The sequence below is a fragment of the Salvelinus namaycush genome, chromosome 22 (genome assembly GCF_016432855.1).
Source record: "Salvelinus namaycush isolate Seneca chromosome 22, SaNama_1.0, whole genome shotgun sequence".
NCBI classification, from domain to species: domain Eukaryota; kingdom Metazoa; phylum Chordata; class Actinopteri; order Salmoniformes; family Salmonidae; genus Salvelinus; species Salvelinus namaycush.
Window position 1 is genome coordinate 18,157,359 of NC_052328.1, and position 13,090 is coordinate 18,170,448.

The 13,090-nt window shown below is 45.1% G+C and overlaps 1 protein-coding gene across 1 annotated transcript; it reads right to left on the reverse strand.

Moving 5' to 3' along the window:
* Positions 1 to 1,994: 1,994 nt before the first annotated feature.
* On the reverse strand, positions 1,995 to 12,861 carry slc24a3 (solute carrier family 24 member 3; the record flags this gene model as incomplete). The annotated part of the gene is made up of 16 exons (XM_038960173.1): positions 1,995 to 2,144; positions 2,284 to 2,349; positions 3,198 to 3,310; positions 3,776 to 3,890; positions 4,030 to 4,196; positions 4,412 to 4,685; positions 5,486 to 5,646; positions 5,744 to 5,871; positions 6,510 to 6,563; positions 6,680 to 6,705; positions 7,213 to 7,287; positions 7,422 to 7,525; positions 9,285 to 9,369; positions 9,519 to 9,593; positions 10,491 to 10,567; positions 12,849 to 12,861. Coding segments are annotated over 16 exons (1,683 nt in total), but the record flags the coding sequence as incomplete, so codon positions are not given.
* Between the last annotated feature and the right edge of the window lie 229 nt (positions 12,862 to 13,090).

Consider the following 13,090-nt stretch of genomic DNA (forward strand, 5'->3'; position numbering starts at 1 on the left):
AAATTACCACAGCCCAACCAACACCAGGTCAGGTCAAAGTTCAGATGCTTTATTCAAAGTGCATCTCTACCATAGAGATAGATCGAGGACTAATCTTTGTATCTGTGCCATTATAGCATCTGTGACAACATGAGCGCATCTCCATGTTTAAGTAGTACATTTTCTTCTTCATGATTGGCTGATCCCTCCTGATGACCCGGGTGGACATGATGCCAACAGGGTCACAAGGAGGTATCAGCCAATGAAGTTGGAAGTCCCACCCAGTTGACTATATTGAAATGGTGGAAGCCCTCAATGGCGCTGCCCATGCTAATATGACTTTTTGGCCACTAGAGGCCTCTGTCATTCTCAATGATCTCTACTCCTATGAATAATATCACTAGGAGTAATTAGTACAGATACGCCTCATTTCCTCTGTGTGCCAGCGGAACAGAAAATCCATCCTTTAAACAGGAAGTCCTTCCAGGCAATGTACATTTGGTAAAAGTTACTTTGAATAAGAGAAAGTCTGTAGGAATCCAATATTGTGCTGTTGTTCACGGTTGTGCCCCTAGGTAGCAGCACATCTCATTCTCTTGAGCTACACGAGTGGAAAAAAAGTTCACTGTTTGTCACAACCGCTTGCTTCATTTTACCAGGAGATTGTCCTAACAATCAGCAAGTAGGGACACTCATGGCCATTGAAACAGAGTCTCTCACCTTGGATAGGTACCACATATAATATACCTCAGTGCAAATAAATTCCCACTGAAGAGGTTTGACTTGCTAAGGAACAATACATTTTCTTCCATAAATTGTTACCATCTCAATCAAGTCCATCATAAAGTAAATGTTCAGAATAACTTAAGTAGAAATTCCTCTCTTGCAAGAGTCAAAAGAGTGTTGAAAGGATGTTTTTCCTAAAAGTGACTTTTGACTTGAGTCTCACAACATGCCAAGGAGTATTGGTGCCACTAAGCTCTGCAGACAGTATCTCCAAAATGAACTAATCTTTGAGACCAATATGGGTTGGTTTGGATTTAAAATGCAGACAGCCCCCCTCCAAATATGCATAAATAATGTTCAATAAGTTAATAAATAAAATATCTGTCGTCTGGGTGTATTTACAAAGGGTAAAAATTTACAAAACCCCTAATTCAACACATTTCATTATCTTTTAGAGATACCTTTCACTTTCCAACAGCATATCTGACCTCATATTGCTTTAGCCTATTCCAACCAAATGCACTCCATTTATCCTGTCCTCTCCTGAAATCGACTCTATACATTAAATCAAAAGGGACAGATTCAATAAAAGCTGCTTAAGCGATGTTTAAAAAGTATCTTTGTGTACTTACTGCTGCTCAACAACAGTGTCTGTGTGTGTGTTTGTAGAGGGGGGGGGGGGGGGGGGGGGGGGTAATGCCCACAGATCATGATGAGAAGTCTGGGGTGTCATTCAGCTAAATGTCCTCTGTCAACTATTTACATCAAGTCACCTGGCACTTTCACCTTAAATGATTTCCATTGACATGATCAACCGTAAGAATCATTGCTAATATTGTTCAAAGAACAACGCTATTCCAGTAGACTATCAATTTTCTTCCGGCCCGGCTGTCCTCTAAGCCAGTTAGCAGCTATCAAACACATTACATTATAAAATATAATCAAGATCACGCTGTAGAATATAACGCAGTTTCAATCACCTTTACAAAAAAATCCCAAACAAAAACAATCTTCACATCAAAGCAGGCAGTAGTCGACAAAAATAGCTTTGTTCACGAGTCCTCATGTGAGAGCTTTTTTACAAGTCAGTTTGTGCTCCCACATGTGTGTGCCCAATCATCTCCTCTCCTGTTTAAAAACCCCCACACACCAGAGCTGCTCCATATTACACTGACCATAAAGAAAAGAGACGAAATTCAAAAACGAATGATTTGAATAATAAAAAAATGATCTGAGCCGCAGACAGACAGGGGGTGACAGGGAGGAGAAAGAGCAGAGAGAAGCGAGCCTCAGCGGTCTCTGCAGGTGGGCAGGTTGACGAAAGTGAAGATGTTGTACTCTATGAGGATGGAGAAGCAGAGAAAGATGGAGTACATGAACAGACACAGCAGGCCCAGACGACGGTCCAGTTTCCACCCGTTCAGATGTACCCCCAGGACCTGAGAGAGAGAGAGGTGGGAAGAGATGAAGAAGTTCTATCTATAGTTGCTCAATTCAAATTCAATTGTGCATAAACTGTGTAAAATACAAAACACAAGTACATTTGAGTATTTTAAAAAGTACTAATAGGTCACTCACCGTGAGGAACACAGACCCCAACAGAAGTCCCACAGAGAAGATGAGCCCTTTGCTGTTCAGTTGAATCTAAGAGAAGAACGGGTTAAACAGAAAAAGATAAACCATGGGATTGGGAACTGATTTACAACACTTTTGCACCAGTGTAAAGTGTACACCTGCTATTTCCAAAAGAGAATAACAGTTTCAAAAACACCACCAACTTTACACGACCAAACTGATGCATTAGAAGGACGCCATCTCTTTTGAATTCGAGCCCCTCTGAAATGAATACAGTACATCAGCTGTTCTCTGTGTATCCTATTCTACACCCTCAATACACAGCTCAATTCTCTAACACACCGTCAAAGCCTTCATTCAGAATAATCATGTCACACTCCAAAAGTAGCAAAGCTGTATGTAGGCATTCCTTCACAGCACCCCCACGTGGGGTTATGCTGTGAAGGAATCTAGTGGGGTTATGCGCTAGTGGGGTTATGCGCTAGTGGGGTTATGGGGTTATGCGCTGCAGGTGCACTCAGCTCTATATTTCACTTGGACTGCCGACAGCTACTTTTCTCCTCCCTCTTTCAACTGTTAGGACCATCTCCCTCTCATGCCAAGCTGGAAGATATGTTTATCTACAGAGATCACAAATAACACATGCTCCAATGGCTATGTTAGCATGACATGACTAATATTGTATATAAACCTACATAACATTGGTACCATGTGACATGAGCAGAGAGGGCTCTGGACAGAAGATCAATTGTGTCATCTTTCACATGATAAAGAAACATCAAAATTACCTTCTCAGAATAGGCCGAGCATGTCTAAGTGTCACAGTGTACATGCTTGTTTTGATTGTGTATTGCTAGTAGAGGTTTACTAAAGACCTTACACAGTCAGGGTTAGGAGAAATGGTGTTTGCTACTTACGTAGGAGCCGTAGTTGATGGCCAGGGTCTGCAGGGCCCAGGGTAGTCCCAGTCCAATGAGGATATCAAACACATTACTGCCTATAGAGTTAGACACAGCCATGTCCCCGAGACCTGAGAGAGAGAGAGAGAGAGAGAGATGAGGCATAGGCCGAGAAATATAAATCAAAAGACAGAAGAAGATGGGAGAGGGAGGCAGAGAGAGAGAGATGTTGGTAAACATCTGTAACATCAATAAAGAATTCCAACTTGCTGAGGTATTCAGGTTGCCACAAACAACAAACACAACAACAACAAACAGACTGTCAGGGAATGTGGTTCCCATTTCCCCCTCTCAGACAGACTGATGAATATTTGACAGGGTTTGTTTTCTTCCGTCACTGCCACACGACTCTGTCACAGAGGTGGGAGGGGACCTGGGTGACACCCAGACTGCCTCATCCCTTCTCTCTTTCCCCTCTCTCTGTTGACCAGAGAGAGCACCGTATGGAGCTCTTTGATTCCTGGGTGTTGGTGCATGGGGCAGGTGAGCAGCAATGCAAACAGCCCTGGTAGAGAAAATACTCTGTGCGTCCTCACCTTGCCGTGCCACTATAAGACTGGCCATGCAATCAGGGACACTGGTGCCAGCTGCCAGGAAGGTGATGCCCATGATAACATCAGGGATACCCAGAGTAAACCCGATCACTGTCACCTGAAGGGAATAGACACACATCCATCAGTCTGTCTGTCTGTCTGTCTGTCTGTCTGTCTGTCTGTCTGTCTGTCTGTCTGTCTGTCTGTCTGTCTGTCTGTCTGTCTGTCTGTCTGTCTGTGTCTGTGTCTGTCCTCACCATCCAGACCATGACATAGGAAAAGCCAGCAATCCAGAGGGTGGAGTTGACGAAGGAGACCATGAACCATCTCTCCCAGCGAGGGTTGGCACAGTTAGGCACCGTGAAGAACAACAGCAGGCAAAGAGGCCAGGCTAACAGCCACTTGATCTTATTACAGCACCCAGCTAGAGAGAGAGAGAGAGAGAGAGATAGAGAAAGGAAGAAGAGATGTAGTTTCAATGTGTTCTTTGCTTAGATTACATTAAGTGTGATGCTTATATTGAGGAAATCTAAAAATACCTTTAGGTGGGTGTGAATGTGGCTGACCAGCACAATAAAGAGAGCTCAGAGAGACTGAAAATAGTTTGAAACCCTTAAATGTTATTTAAAAAAATTATACCTGGGGCGTGAAAGGGCACGAAAGGTCCCTCCCCTTCTTCCTCCTCCTCCTCTTCCTCGTCATTCTCATTATTCTCATTGTCTTCATTCTCGTTTTCCGTCTCATTGCCAGACTCCACCCCTCCCCTGTCGTCCTCTCCATGGTGACCACGGTGACCATTGACGCCCCTTTCGGGCCCGCCCAGTCCATTCTCCAGGCCCCGCCTACCGCCGACTTTCACCGTGACCTCCGAGTCTCCGTTCGTGAACGGCCGGGTGCTAATCAGACGCTGTCTCTGCACAAATGCATGCACACATCATAGATAAGGCCCTGTGTTTTGGTTAATCATGTCACATGACCTGGATTTTAAACTTCATTTAAAGCTTTTTCATCAAACTATCCCCTTTTCTTTTAATGTCAGATAGACCAGCACCACCCTCAGAAAATTGCTTAAATTTTTTGGTCTAATTCCCATTTCTGGAAAAGGTTAAAATAAAGGTTAAAGGTTAAAATCCATGTCATATGACATGACTCAACAAAAAACAGGTCTCTAGTCATAGCCTATACTGTACAAACACATGCCATATTCTGAACATGTATGTACAGCATAAGTATGCTGTAAGAATATCATTTCTTCATACCCACACAGCAAACAGAAATACCCACGAGTGCTGAAGGCCATGGCAAAGCGTGTGTGTGTGTGTGTTTGTGTTTGTGTGGTCCTACCTCAGTGATGAGCATGCGTGAGGCCATGGTGAGGCATGTGTGTGTGTGTGTGTGTGTGTGTGTGTGTGTGTGTGTGTGTGTGTGTGTGTGTGTCTGTGTGGTCCTACCTCAGTGATGAGCATGCATGAGGCCATGGTGAGGCATGTGTGTGTGTGTGTGTCTGTCTGTGTGTGTGTCTGTGTGTGTGTGTGTGTGTGTGTGTGTGTGTGTGTCTGTGTGGTCCTACCTCAGTGATGAGCATGTGTGAGGCCATGGTGAGGCATGTGTGTGTGTGTGTGTGTGTGTGTGTGTGTGTGTGTGTGTGTGTGTGTGTGTGTGTGTGTGTGTGTGTGTGTGTGTGTGTGTGTGTGTGTGTGTGTGTGGTCCTACCTCAGTGATGAGCATGCGTGAGGCCATGGTGAGGCGTGTGCGAGGGGAGAAGTGGCTGGTGATCATGATCCTCATGCCGGCATCAGAGAAGGACAGCTGGTGGGGGTAGGCTGACAGCAACTCATCTACCATCAACACTGACTGCTTTCTGTGTAAGTTAGCTACAAGAGAGCGTGAGAGAAAGAGAGAGAGGGAGAGAGACATGATATAAACACACACACACACAGACACACGTATGACAGAACAGGCAGACCATGCCTTTCTTCAGCAGGACAGCGGTGGCATCACAGTTGTCATCCAGGTCGGCGTTACTGGCTGTGCCATTCCCCAGGCTGGACGAGTTCTTCTTCCGCCTCTCCAGGAAACGCACAATGTTTGAGTTAAACCTATACACAGAAACGAACAACGCCACAGTTAAACCTAGACACAGAAATGAACAACGCCACAGTTAAACCTAGACACAGAAACGAACAACGCCACAGTTAAACCTAGACACAGAAATGAACAACGCCACAGTTAAACCTAGACACAGAAACGAACAACGCCACAGTTAAACCTAGACACAGAAATGAACAACGCCACAGTTAAACCTATACACAGAAACGAACAACGCCACAGTTAAACCTAGACACAGAAACGAACAACGCCACAGTTAAACCTAGACACAGAAACGAACAACGCCACAGTTAAACCTAGACACAGAAACGAACAACGCCACAGTTAAACCTAGACACAGAAACGAACAACGCCACAGTTAAACCTAGACACAGAAACGAACAACGCCACAGTTAAACCTAGACACAGAAACGAACAACGCCACAGTTAAACCTAGACACAGAAACGAACAACGCCACAGTTAAACCTAGACACAGAAACGAACAACGCCACAGTTAAACCTAGACACAGAAACGAACAACGCCACAGTTAAACCTAGACACAGAGGGACAGAACAAAGACGTGAATCCGACTTCATACCTCTAATTGTTTTGAAATGTGCACCGATGGTTTCAGACACAAGACTTACTTCATTATCAAAATGTAGCCGAAATACATCAGAACCAGTGTCAGAGACTCCCACCTGGAACAAACATCAAAAGGGATTCAATTGAAGCGGATTTTTAACAGCTATACAATACAACACATAACATATAGGTGTATGTACTGTATACACAAGAAAGTGAAAGCCATATTTACCACGAAACCTTTTCATCATATATGAACTGTAAGGAGAAAAAGAAGAATGATACTGAACACTTGGAAGAATGACTGGAAGTACGGTAAAAAAAACATTGTGGTTCACCATTCTCTGATGTAAACAGTATTGTATGGATCCACTGTAGTTGCACCCTCTGATCAACAGGATGCAACATACTAAAATCCAAATCCTACTCTGGGATTGCGATCCGGAGGCTCCGTATGGAGGGTGCCTCTGGAGCCCCAATTGAGCTCCGTACCGCATCGCCGTGCGCCTCCCAAATTTTGTAACAATGCGGAGGGCTCCGTATAGTTCCGCATTGACATGATTGGTTGACGGTAGGTGGGGGCGGGATGTCCTGTGTAAACACAAACTCGCTTCCTTGACAACTTCCTTCACAACAGCTCTGCTCTACGAAGCGCAAGAAGTAAGAATGGTCTGACTTCTGCGGAGGTCACTGCAGATCTCGGATTGACCTTGCAGAGCCATTACGGCTCACTTCACTGGTTTGCAATGGTCAGGCTCCACTCACCACTATGAGAGCAGCGATGGACAGGGTGTAATACACGGAGTCTCTCAGAAGAGACCATCGAGACAGATGCACCGCCTGAGAGTGAGAAAGAGAGAGAGAAAAAAGATAAAGAGAAGGGGAGAGTGGAATAGACAACATTTTACCCCGGGGTATTCATCCCTTCCGGTGTATGTGTGTATACCTGAGCAAGCCAAGGTACAGAAACCTACCTGGCCAGCAAATATTCCACACACTCCGATAATGCAGAGGATATTGAAGACGGCGGAGCCCACAATCGTGCCCACCCCCACATCCCCTTTAGTGATAAACACACCTGCACAGGGACAGAGAAAAAGAGAACAGAAGTTATACAATGGTTGGGAATGGAGTGTTACAAGCTTGTATATGTAAAGTATTGACATGGCCAACATACAGTGCCTTCAAAAAGTATTCAGACCCCTTGACTTGTTCTATATTTTGTTGCGTTACAGGCTTATTCTAAAATGGATTAAATAAAACAATTTGCAATCAGCAATCTACACACAATGACCCATAATGACAAAGCGAAAACAGGTTTTTAGACATTTTGGAAAAATGTATTCAAAACAAAAAAACAGAAATACCTTATTTACATAAGTATTCAGAACCATTGCTATGGGACTTGAAATTAAGCTAAGGTGCACCCTGTTTCCATTGATCATCCTTTTTTTTATACTCCTTTTCGCGGCAACTCCTGTACAGACCCGGGAGAGGCGAAGGTTGAGAGCCACGCAGCCTCCGAAACATGACCCTGCCAAGCCACGCTGCTTCTTGACACACTGCTCTCTTAACCCGGAAGCCAGGCCCACCAATTTGTCGGAGGAAGCATCGTCCAACTGACGACCGTGTCAGCGTGCATGTGCCCGGCCCGCCACAGGAGTCGCTAGAGCATGATGGGACAAGGACATCCCGGGCGGCCAAACCCTCCCCAAACCCGGATGACGCTGGGCCAATTGTGCACCGCCTAATCGTTTCCCGGTCGCGGCCGGTTGCGACACAGCCCGGGCTTGAACCCAGATCTGTAGTGACGCCTCTAGCAGTGCGATGCAGTGCCTTAGACCGCTGCGCCCCTCGGGAGGCCTCTTCCATTGATCATCCATGAGATGTTTCTACAACTTGATTGGAGTCTATCTGTGGTAAATTCAATTAATTGGACATGATTTGGAAAGGCACACACCTGTCCATATACGGTCCCACAGTCGGCAGTGCATGTCAGAGCAAAAACCAAGCCATTAGGTCGAAAGAATTGTCCGTAGAGCTCCGAGACAGGATTGTGACAAGGCACAGATCTGGGGAAGGGTACCAAAACATGTCTGCAGCATTGAAGGTCCCAAAGAACACAGTGGCCTCCATCATTCTTAAATGAAAGAAGTTTGGAACCACCAAGACTCTTCCTAGAGCTGGTCGCCCGGCCAAACTGAGCAATCTGGGGAGAAGGGCCTTGGTCAGGGAAGTGACCAAGAACTCAATGGTCACTGACAGCTCTAGAGTTCCTCTGTTGAAATGGGAGAACAACCATCTCTGCAGCACTGCACCAATTAGGCCTTTATGGTAGTGGCCAGACGGAAGCGAACTTCTCTGGAGAGACCTGAAAATAGCTGTGCAGCAACACTCCCCATCCAACCTCACAGAGCTCGAGAGGATCTGCAGAGAAGAATGCGAGAAACTCCCCAAATACAGGTGTGCTAAGCTTGTAGCGTCATACCCAAAAAGACTCGATGCTGTAATAGCTGCCAAAGGTGCTTCCACAAAGTACTGTGTAAAGAGTCTGAATACTTATGTAAATGTGATATTTCAGGTTTTTGTAATAAAATAAATTTGCAGAAAAAAAGTCATTATGGGGTATTGTGTCGAGATTGATGAGATTTAAAAAAATAAATTTTAGAATAAGGCTGTGACCTAATAAAATGTGGAAAAAGTCAAGGGGTCTGAAGGTACTGCATATCACTATCACTCATTAAAACATACTGGGACTGCTGATAAAGTAAAACATTAAAAAAGTATGTGTGTGTCCAATGAAAAGATCTGTCCATCTACGTGTCTGTACGTCTCACCGATGACAGAGGTGAAGAGTTCAGGAGCTGAGCTGCCGGCCGCCATGAAGGTTGCACCTGCCACATCCTCACTCAGATGAAGACGCTGAGAGAGCCAGAGCGACAGAGGCAGAGAGAGAGCGAAAGAGAGTGAGTATAGGGGGAGTAGAAAGCACATCTTGAATTGTGTGCTTAAAATGAATTCCAGTTGAATTGACCCCGACCCTGTTACAGAATAGTGTATTACATTCTTACCTCGCATATCTTCTCCAGAGACGGAACAAAGTAGTCATCACACACTAGGGCCAGCGCATAGAACATGTACATTGCCTATAGAGGAATTACACATAACAGAACATATAAGAACAAACAAATCTCAGCAGTGTTCTGGAACCTTTCAGATCCCAATGTGATGCAGTGATAGTGTCCCAATGTGTCAGTTTTTTTCTGAGGAGGTATCCTAAGCTGAGACACTCGGTGCCAGTGGCCTCATATGCCAGCTAAGTCTCTATACAACATCTGGCACCCAAGCCTGCCAGAGAGACGCTGCCCTCTTTATGATGGCTAGGCAACTTTGCCATGGTGTAAAGTACTTAGGTTAAAATACTTTAAAGTACTACTTAAGCCGTTTTTTGGAGTATCTTTTACTTCACTACATTACTAAAGACAATGATGTACTTTTTTACTCCATTCATTTTCCCTTACACCCAAAAGTACTAGTTACATTTCGAATGCTTAGCAGGACAAAACATTTGTCCAATTCACACACTTATCAAGAGAACATCCCTGGTCATCCCTACTGTCTCTGATCTGGCGGACTCACTAAACACGAATCCTTCGTTTATAAATTATGTCCGAGTGTTGGAGTGTGCCCCTGGCTATCCATATAATAATAAAACAAGAAAATAGTGACGTCTGCTTAATATAAGGAATGTTAAATAATTTATACTTTTATTTTGCTACTTAATTATATTTTCTTCAAGTAGTATTTTACTGGGTGACTTACTTTTACTTGAGTAAATTTTTATTAAGGTATCTTTACTTTTATGACAACTGGGTACATCCTCCACCACTACAGTGTTAAAGACACAATCCTGCTTGTCAATGCATTGCATCACACGGTCAATGGCAGGTGGCCATTGTGTGTAGAGTAGATAGTGTGTTGAGTGTAGAACGGGGAGGTGGTGGTGGTGGTGGTGGGGGGGGGGGGGGGGGGGTTACACTCACAAATAGGACATGTAAGGCCACCGCTCCCTCTGTGCGCTCCTTGTTGGTGAACAGGTCTGTGGGGAACTCATGTAGTGCTGGAGAGAAAACACACACAATATTACAGGGAAAACACTGTCTCATTTAGTGCAGCAGAAACTTGTGCAATGGCACTATCGTATATAGTCCATTTGAGTGACAGGACCTAAAAACAGCATTGCCATGAGTGTGTGTGTACACGCACACATGCCAGGGTGTGTTTGTTTGTGTGTATTTCTAAGTGGAGCCGTGTGTGTGAATGTATGTGCGTGTTGATGGCTGCACAATGTGCGGTGACATTCTCCCTCTGAACACCCAAGAGGTTGTGTGAGTCAGCGAGCTTCAGCCTGCCCTCAGTGCCCGAACATTTCAACTCATAAGAACTGACAAGGCCCGAGAGAGAGAGAGAGAGAGAGAGAGAGAGAGAGAGAGAGAGAGAGAGAGAGAGAGAGAGAGAGAGAGAGAGAGAGAGAGAGAGAGAGAGAGAGAGAGAGAGAGAGAGAGAGAGAGAGAGAGAGAGAGAGAGAGAGAGAGAGAGAGAGAGAGAGAGAGAGAGAGAGAGAGAGAGAGAGAGAGAGAGAGAGAGAGAGAGAGAGAGATAGAGAGAGAGAGAGAGAGAGAGAGAGAGAGAGAGAGAGAGAATGTGGGAATTGTGTAGGGTTGTAAGACATATCGTTGTGTTGGATTTTAATGGCCTCGTCCCTTAGAAAGTGTATAATATCTATCTCCCTACCTCCTTCCAATTTTACATTCCCATTTTAATCATTTAACAGACACTATTATCCAGAGTGGCTTTCAAATAGTGTGTTCCAGTAAGCTGAATCAACTACATAGTACGATCATGGTTAGAAAACCTGGCTTCAAAACCCTCAATCCATCCCTTCCTCCCACCATCCTTTTAGTACAGTACAGAGATATTCTCCTAGTAGGCACTACTGTACCATTCAGTTGGCAGGTCAGCAACACACCGGAATGCATTTCACACTGTGGCTCTGCAGCCAAAGCAACCAGTGCTAGGGCTAGTGCCCACTCTTTGCCCAGTGCTGCCCACTCTCATACAGGGCAATCACTCAGGGAGCCACTCACCCAACCAACCCTGCTGCCAACAGCGCAACTAGCAAGTATGGCTCCACTAAACAAAGCTCCACACACAGGCACACACACGGTGCGAGTAATTACAAATACCTCAACCACACTCAAACCAACAACAAACAAATAACAACATCAACAAACACCAAAACAACAGTTGGCTAGACGCTTAGGTAAACAAGATGGCTCCCTTACCCAATTTTGTGTTGGAGTTCACTTCAGCTTAGTTCAGTGATTCTTGGTAAAAATAAAATAAAATTATTGGTCACATACACATTAAGCTGATGTAATTACGAAATGCTTGTGTTTCTATCTCTAACAGTGCAGTAATATCTAACAATACACACAAATCTGAAATAAATGAATAGAATTAAGAATATATAAATATTTGGACGAGCAATGTCGGAGTGGCATAGACTAAAATAGAATACAGTATATACATATGAGATGAGTAATGCAAAATATGGAAACATTACTAAAGTGGCCAGTGATTTCAAGTCTATGTATATAGGGCAGCAGCCTCTAGGGTGCTAGTGATGGCTATTTAACAGTCTGATGGCCTTGAGATTGAAACACAGCTTCTGTCTCTCAGTCCCAGCTTTGATGCATCTGTAGTGACCTCGCCTTCTGGATGATAGCAGGGTGAACAGGCAGTGGCTCGGGTGGTTGTTGTCCTTGATGATCCTTTTGGCTTTCCTGTGACATCGGGTGCTGTAGGTGTCCTGGAGGGCAGGTAGTGTGCCCCCGTGATGCGTTAGTCAGACCGCATCACCCTCTGGAGAGCCCTGCGGTTGCGGGCGGTGCAGTTGCCGTTCCAGGCGGTGATACATTTGTGCATCTATAGAAGTTTGTGAGGGTTTTAGGTGCCAATCCAAATTTCTTCAGCCTCCTGAGGTTGAAGAGGCGCTGTTGTGCCTTCTTCACCACACTGTCTGTGTGGGTGGACCATTTCAGTTTGTTTGTGATGTGTACTCAGAGAAACTTGAAGCTTTCCACCTTCTCCACTGCGGTCCTGTCAATGTGGATAGGGGCGTGCTCCCTCTGCTGTTTCCTGAAGTCCACGATCAGCTCCTTTGTTTTGTTTACGTTGAGTGAGAGGTTATTTTCCTGGCACCACACTCCCAGGGCCCTCACCTCCTCCCTGTAGGCTGCCTCGTCATTGTTGGTAATCAGGCCCACTACTGTTGTGTCGTCTGCAAACTTGTTGATTGAGTTGGAGGCGTGTGCGTGGCCACGCAGCCATGGGTGAACAGGGAGTACAGGAGTGGGCTGAGCACGCACCCTTGTGAGGCCCCGGTGTTGAGGATCTGTGAAGTGTAGGTGTTGTTTCCTACCTTCACCACCTGGGGGTGGCCTGTCAGGAAGTTCAGGACCCAGTTGCACAGGGCGGGGTTCAGACCCTGAGCCCCGAGCTTAATGATGAGCTTGGAGGGTACTATGGTGTTGAATGGTGAGCTGTAGTCAATCAACAGCATTCTTACATAGGTATTCCT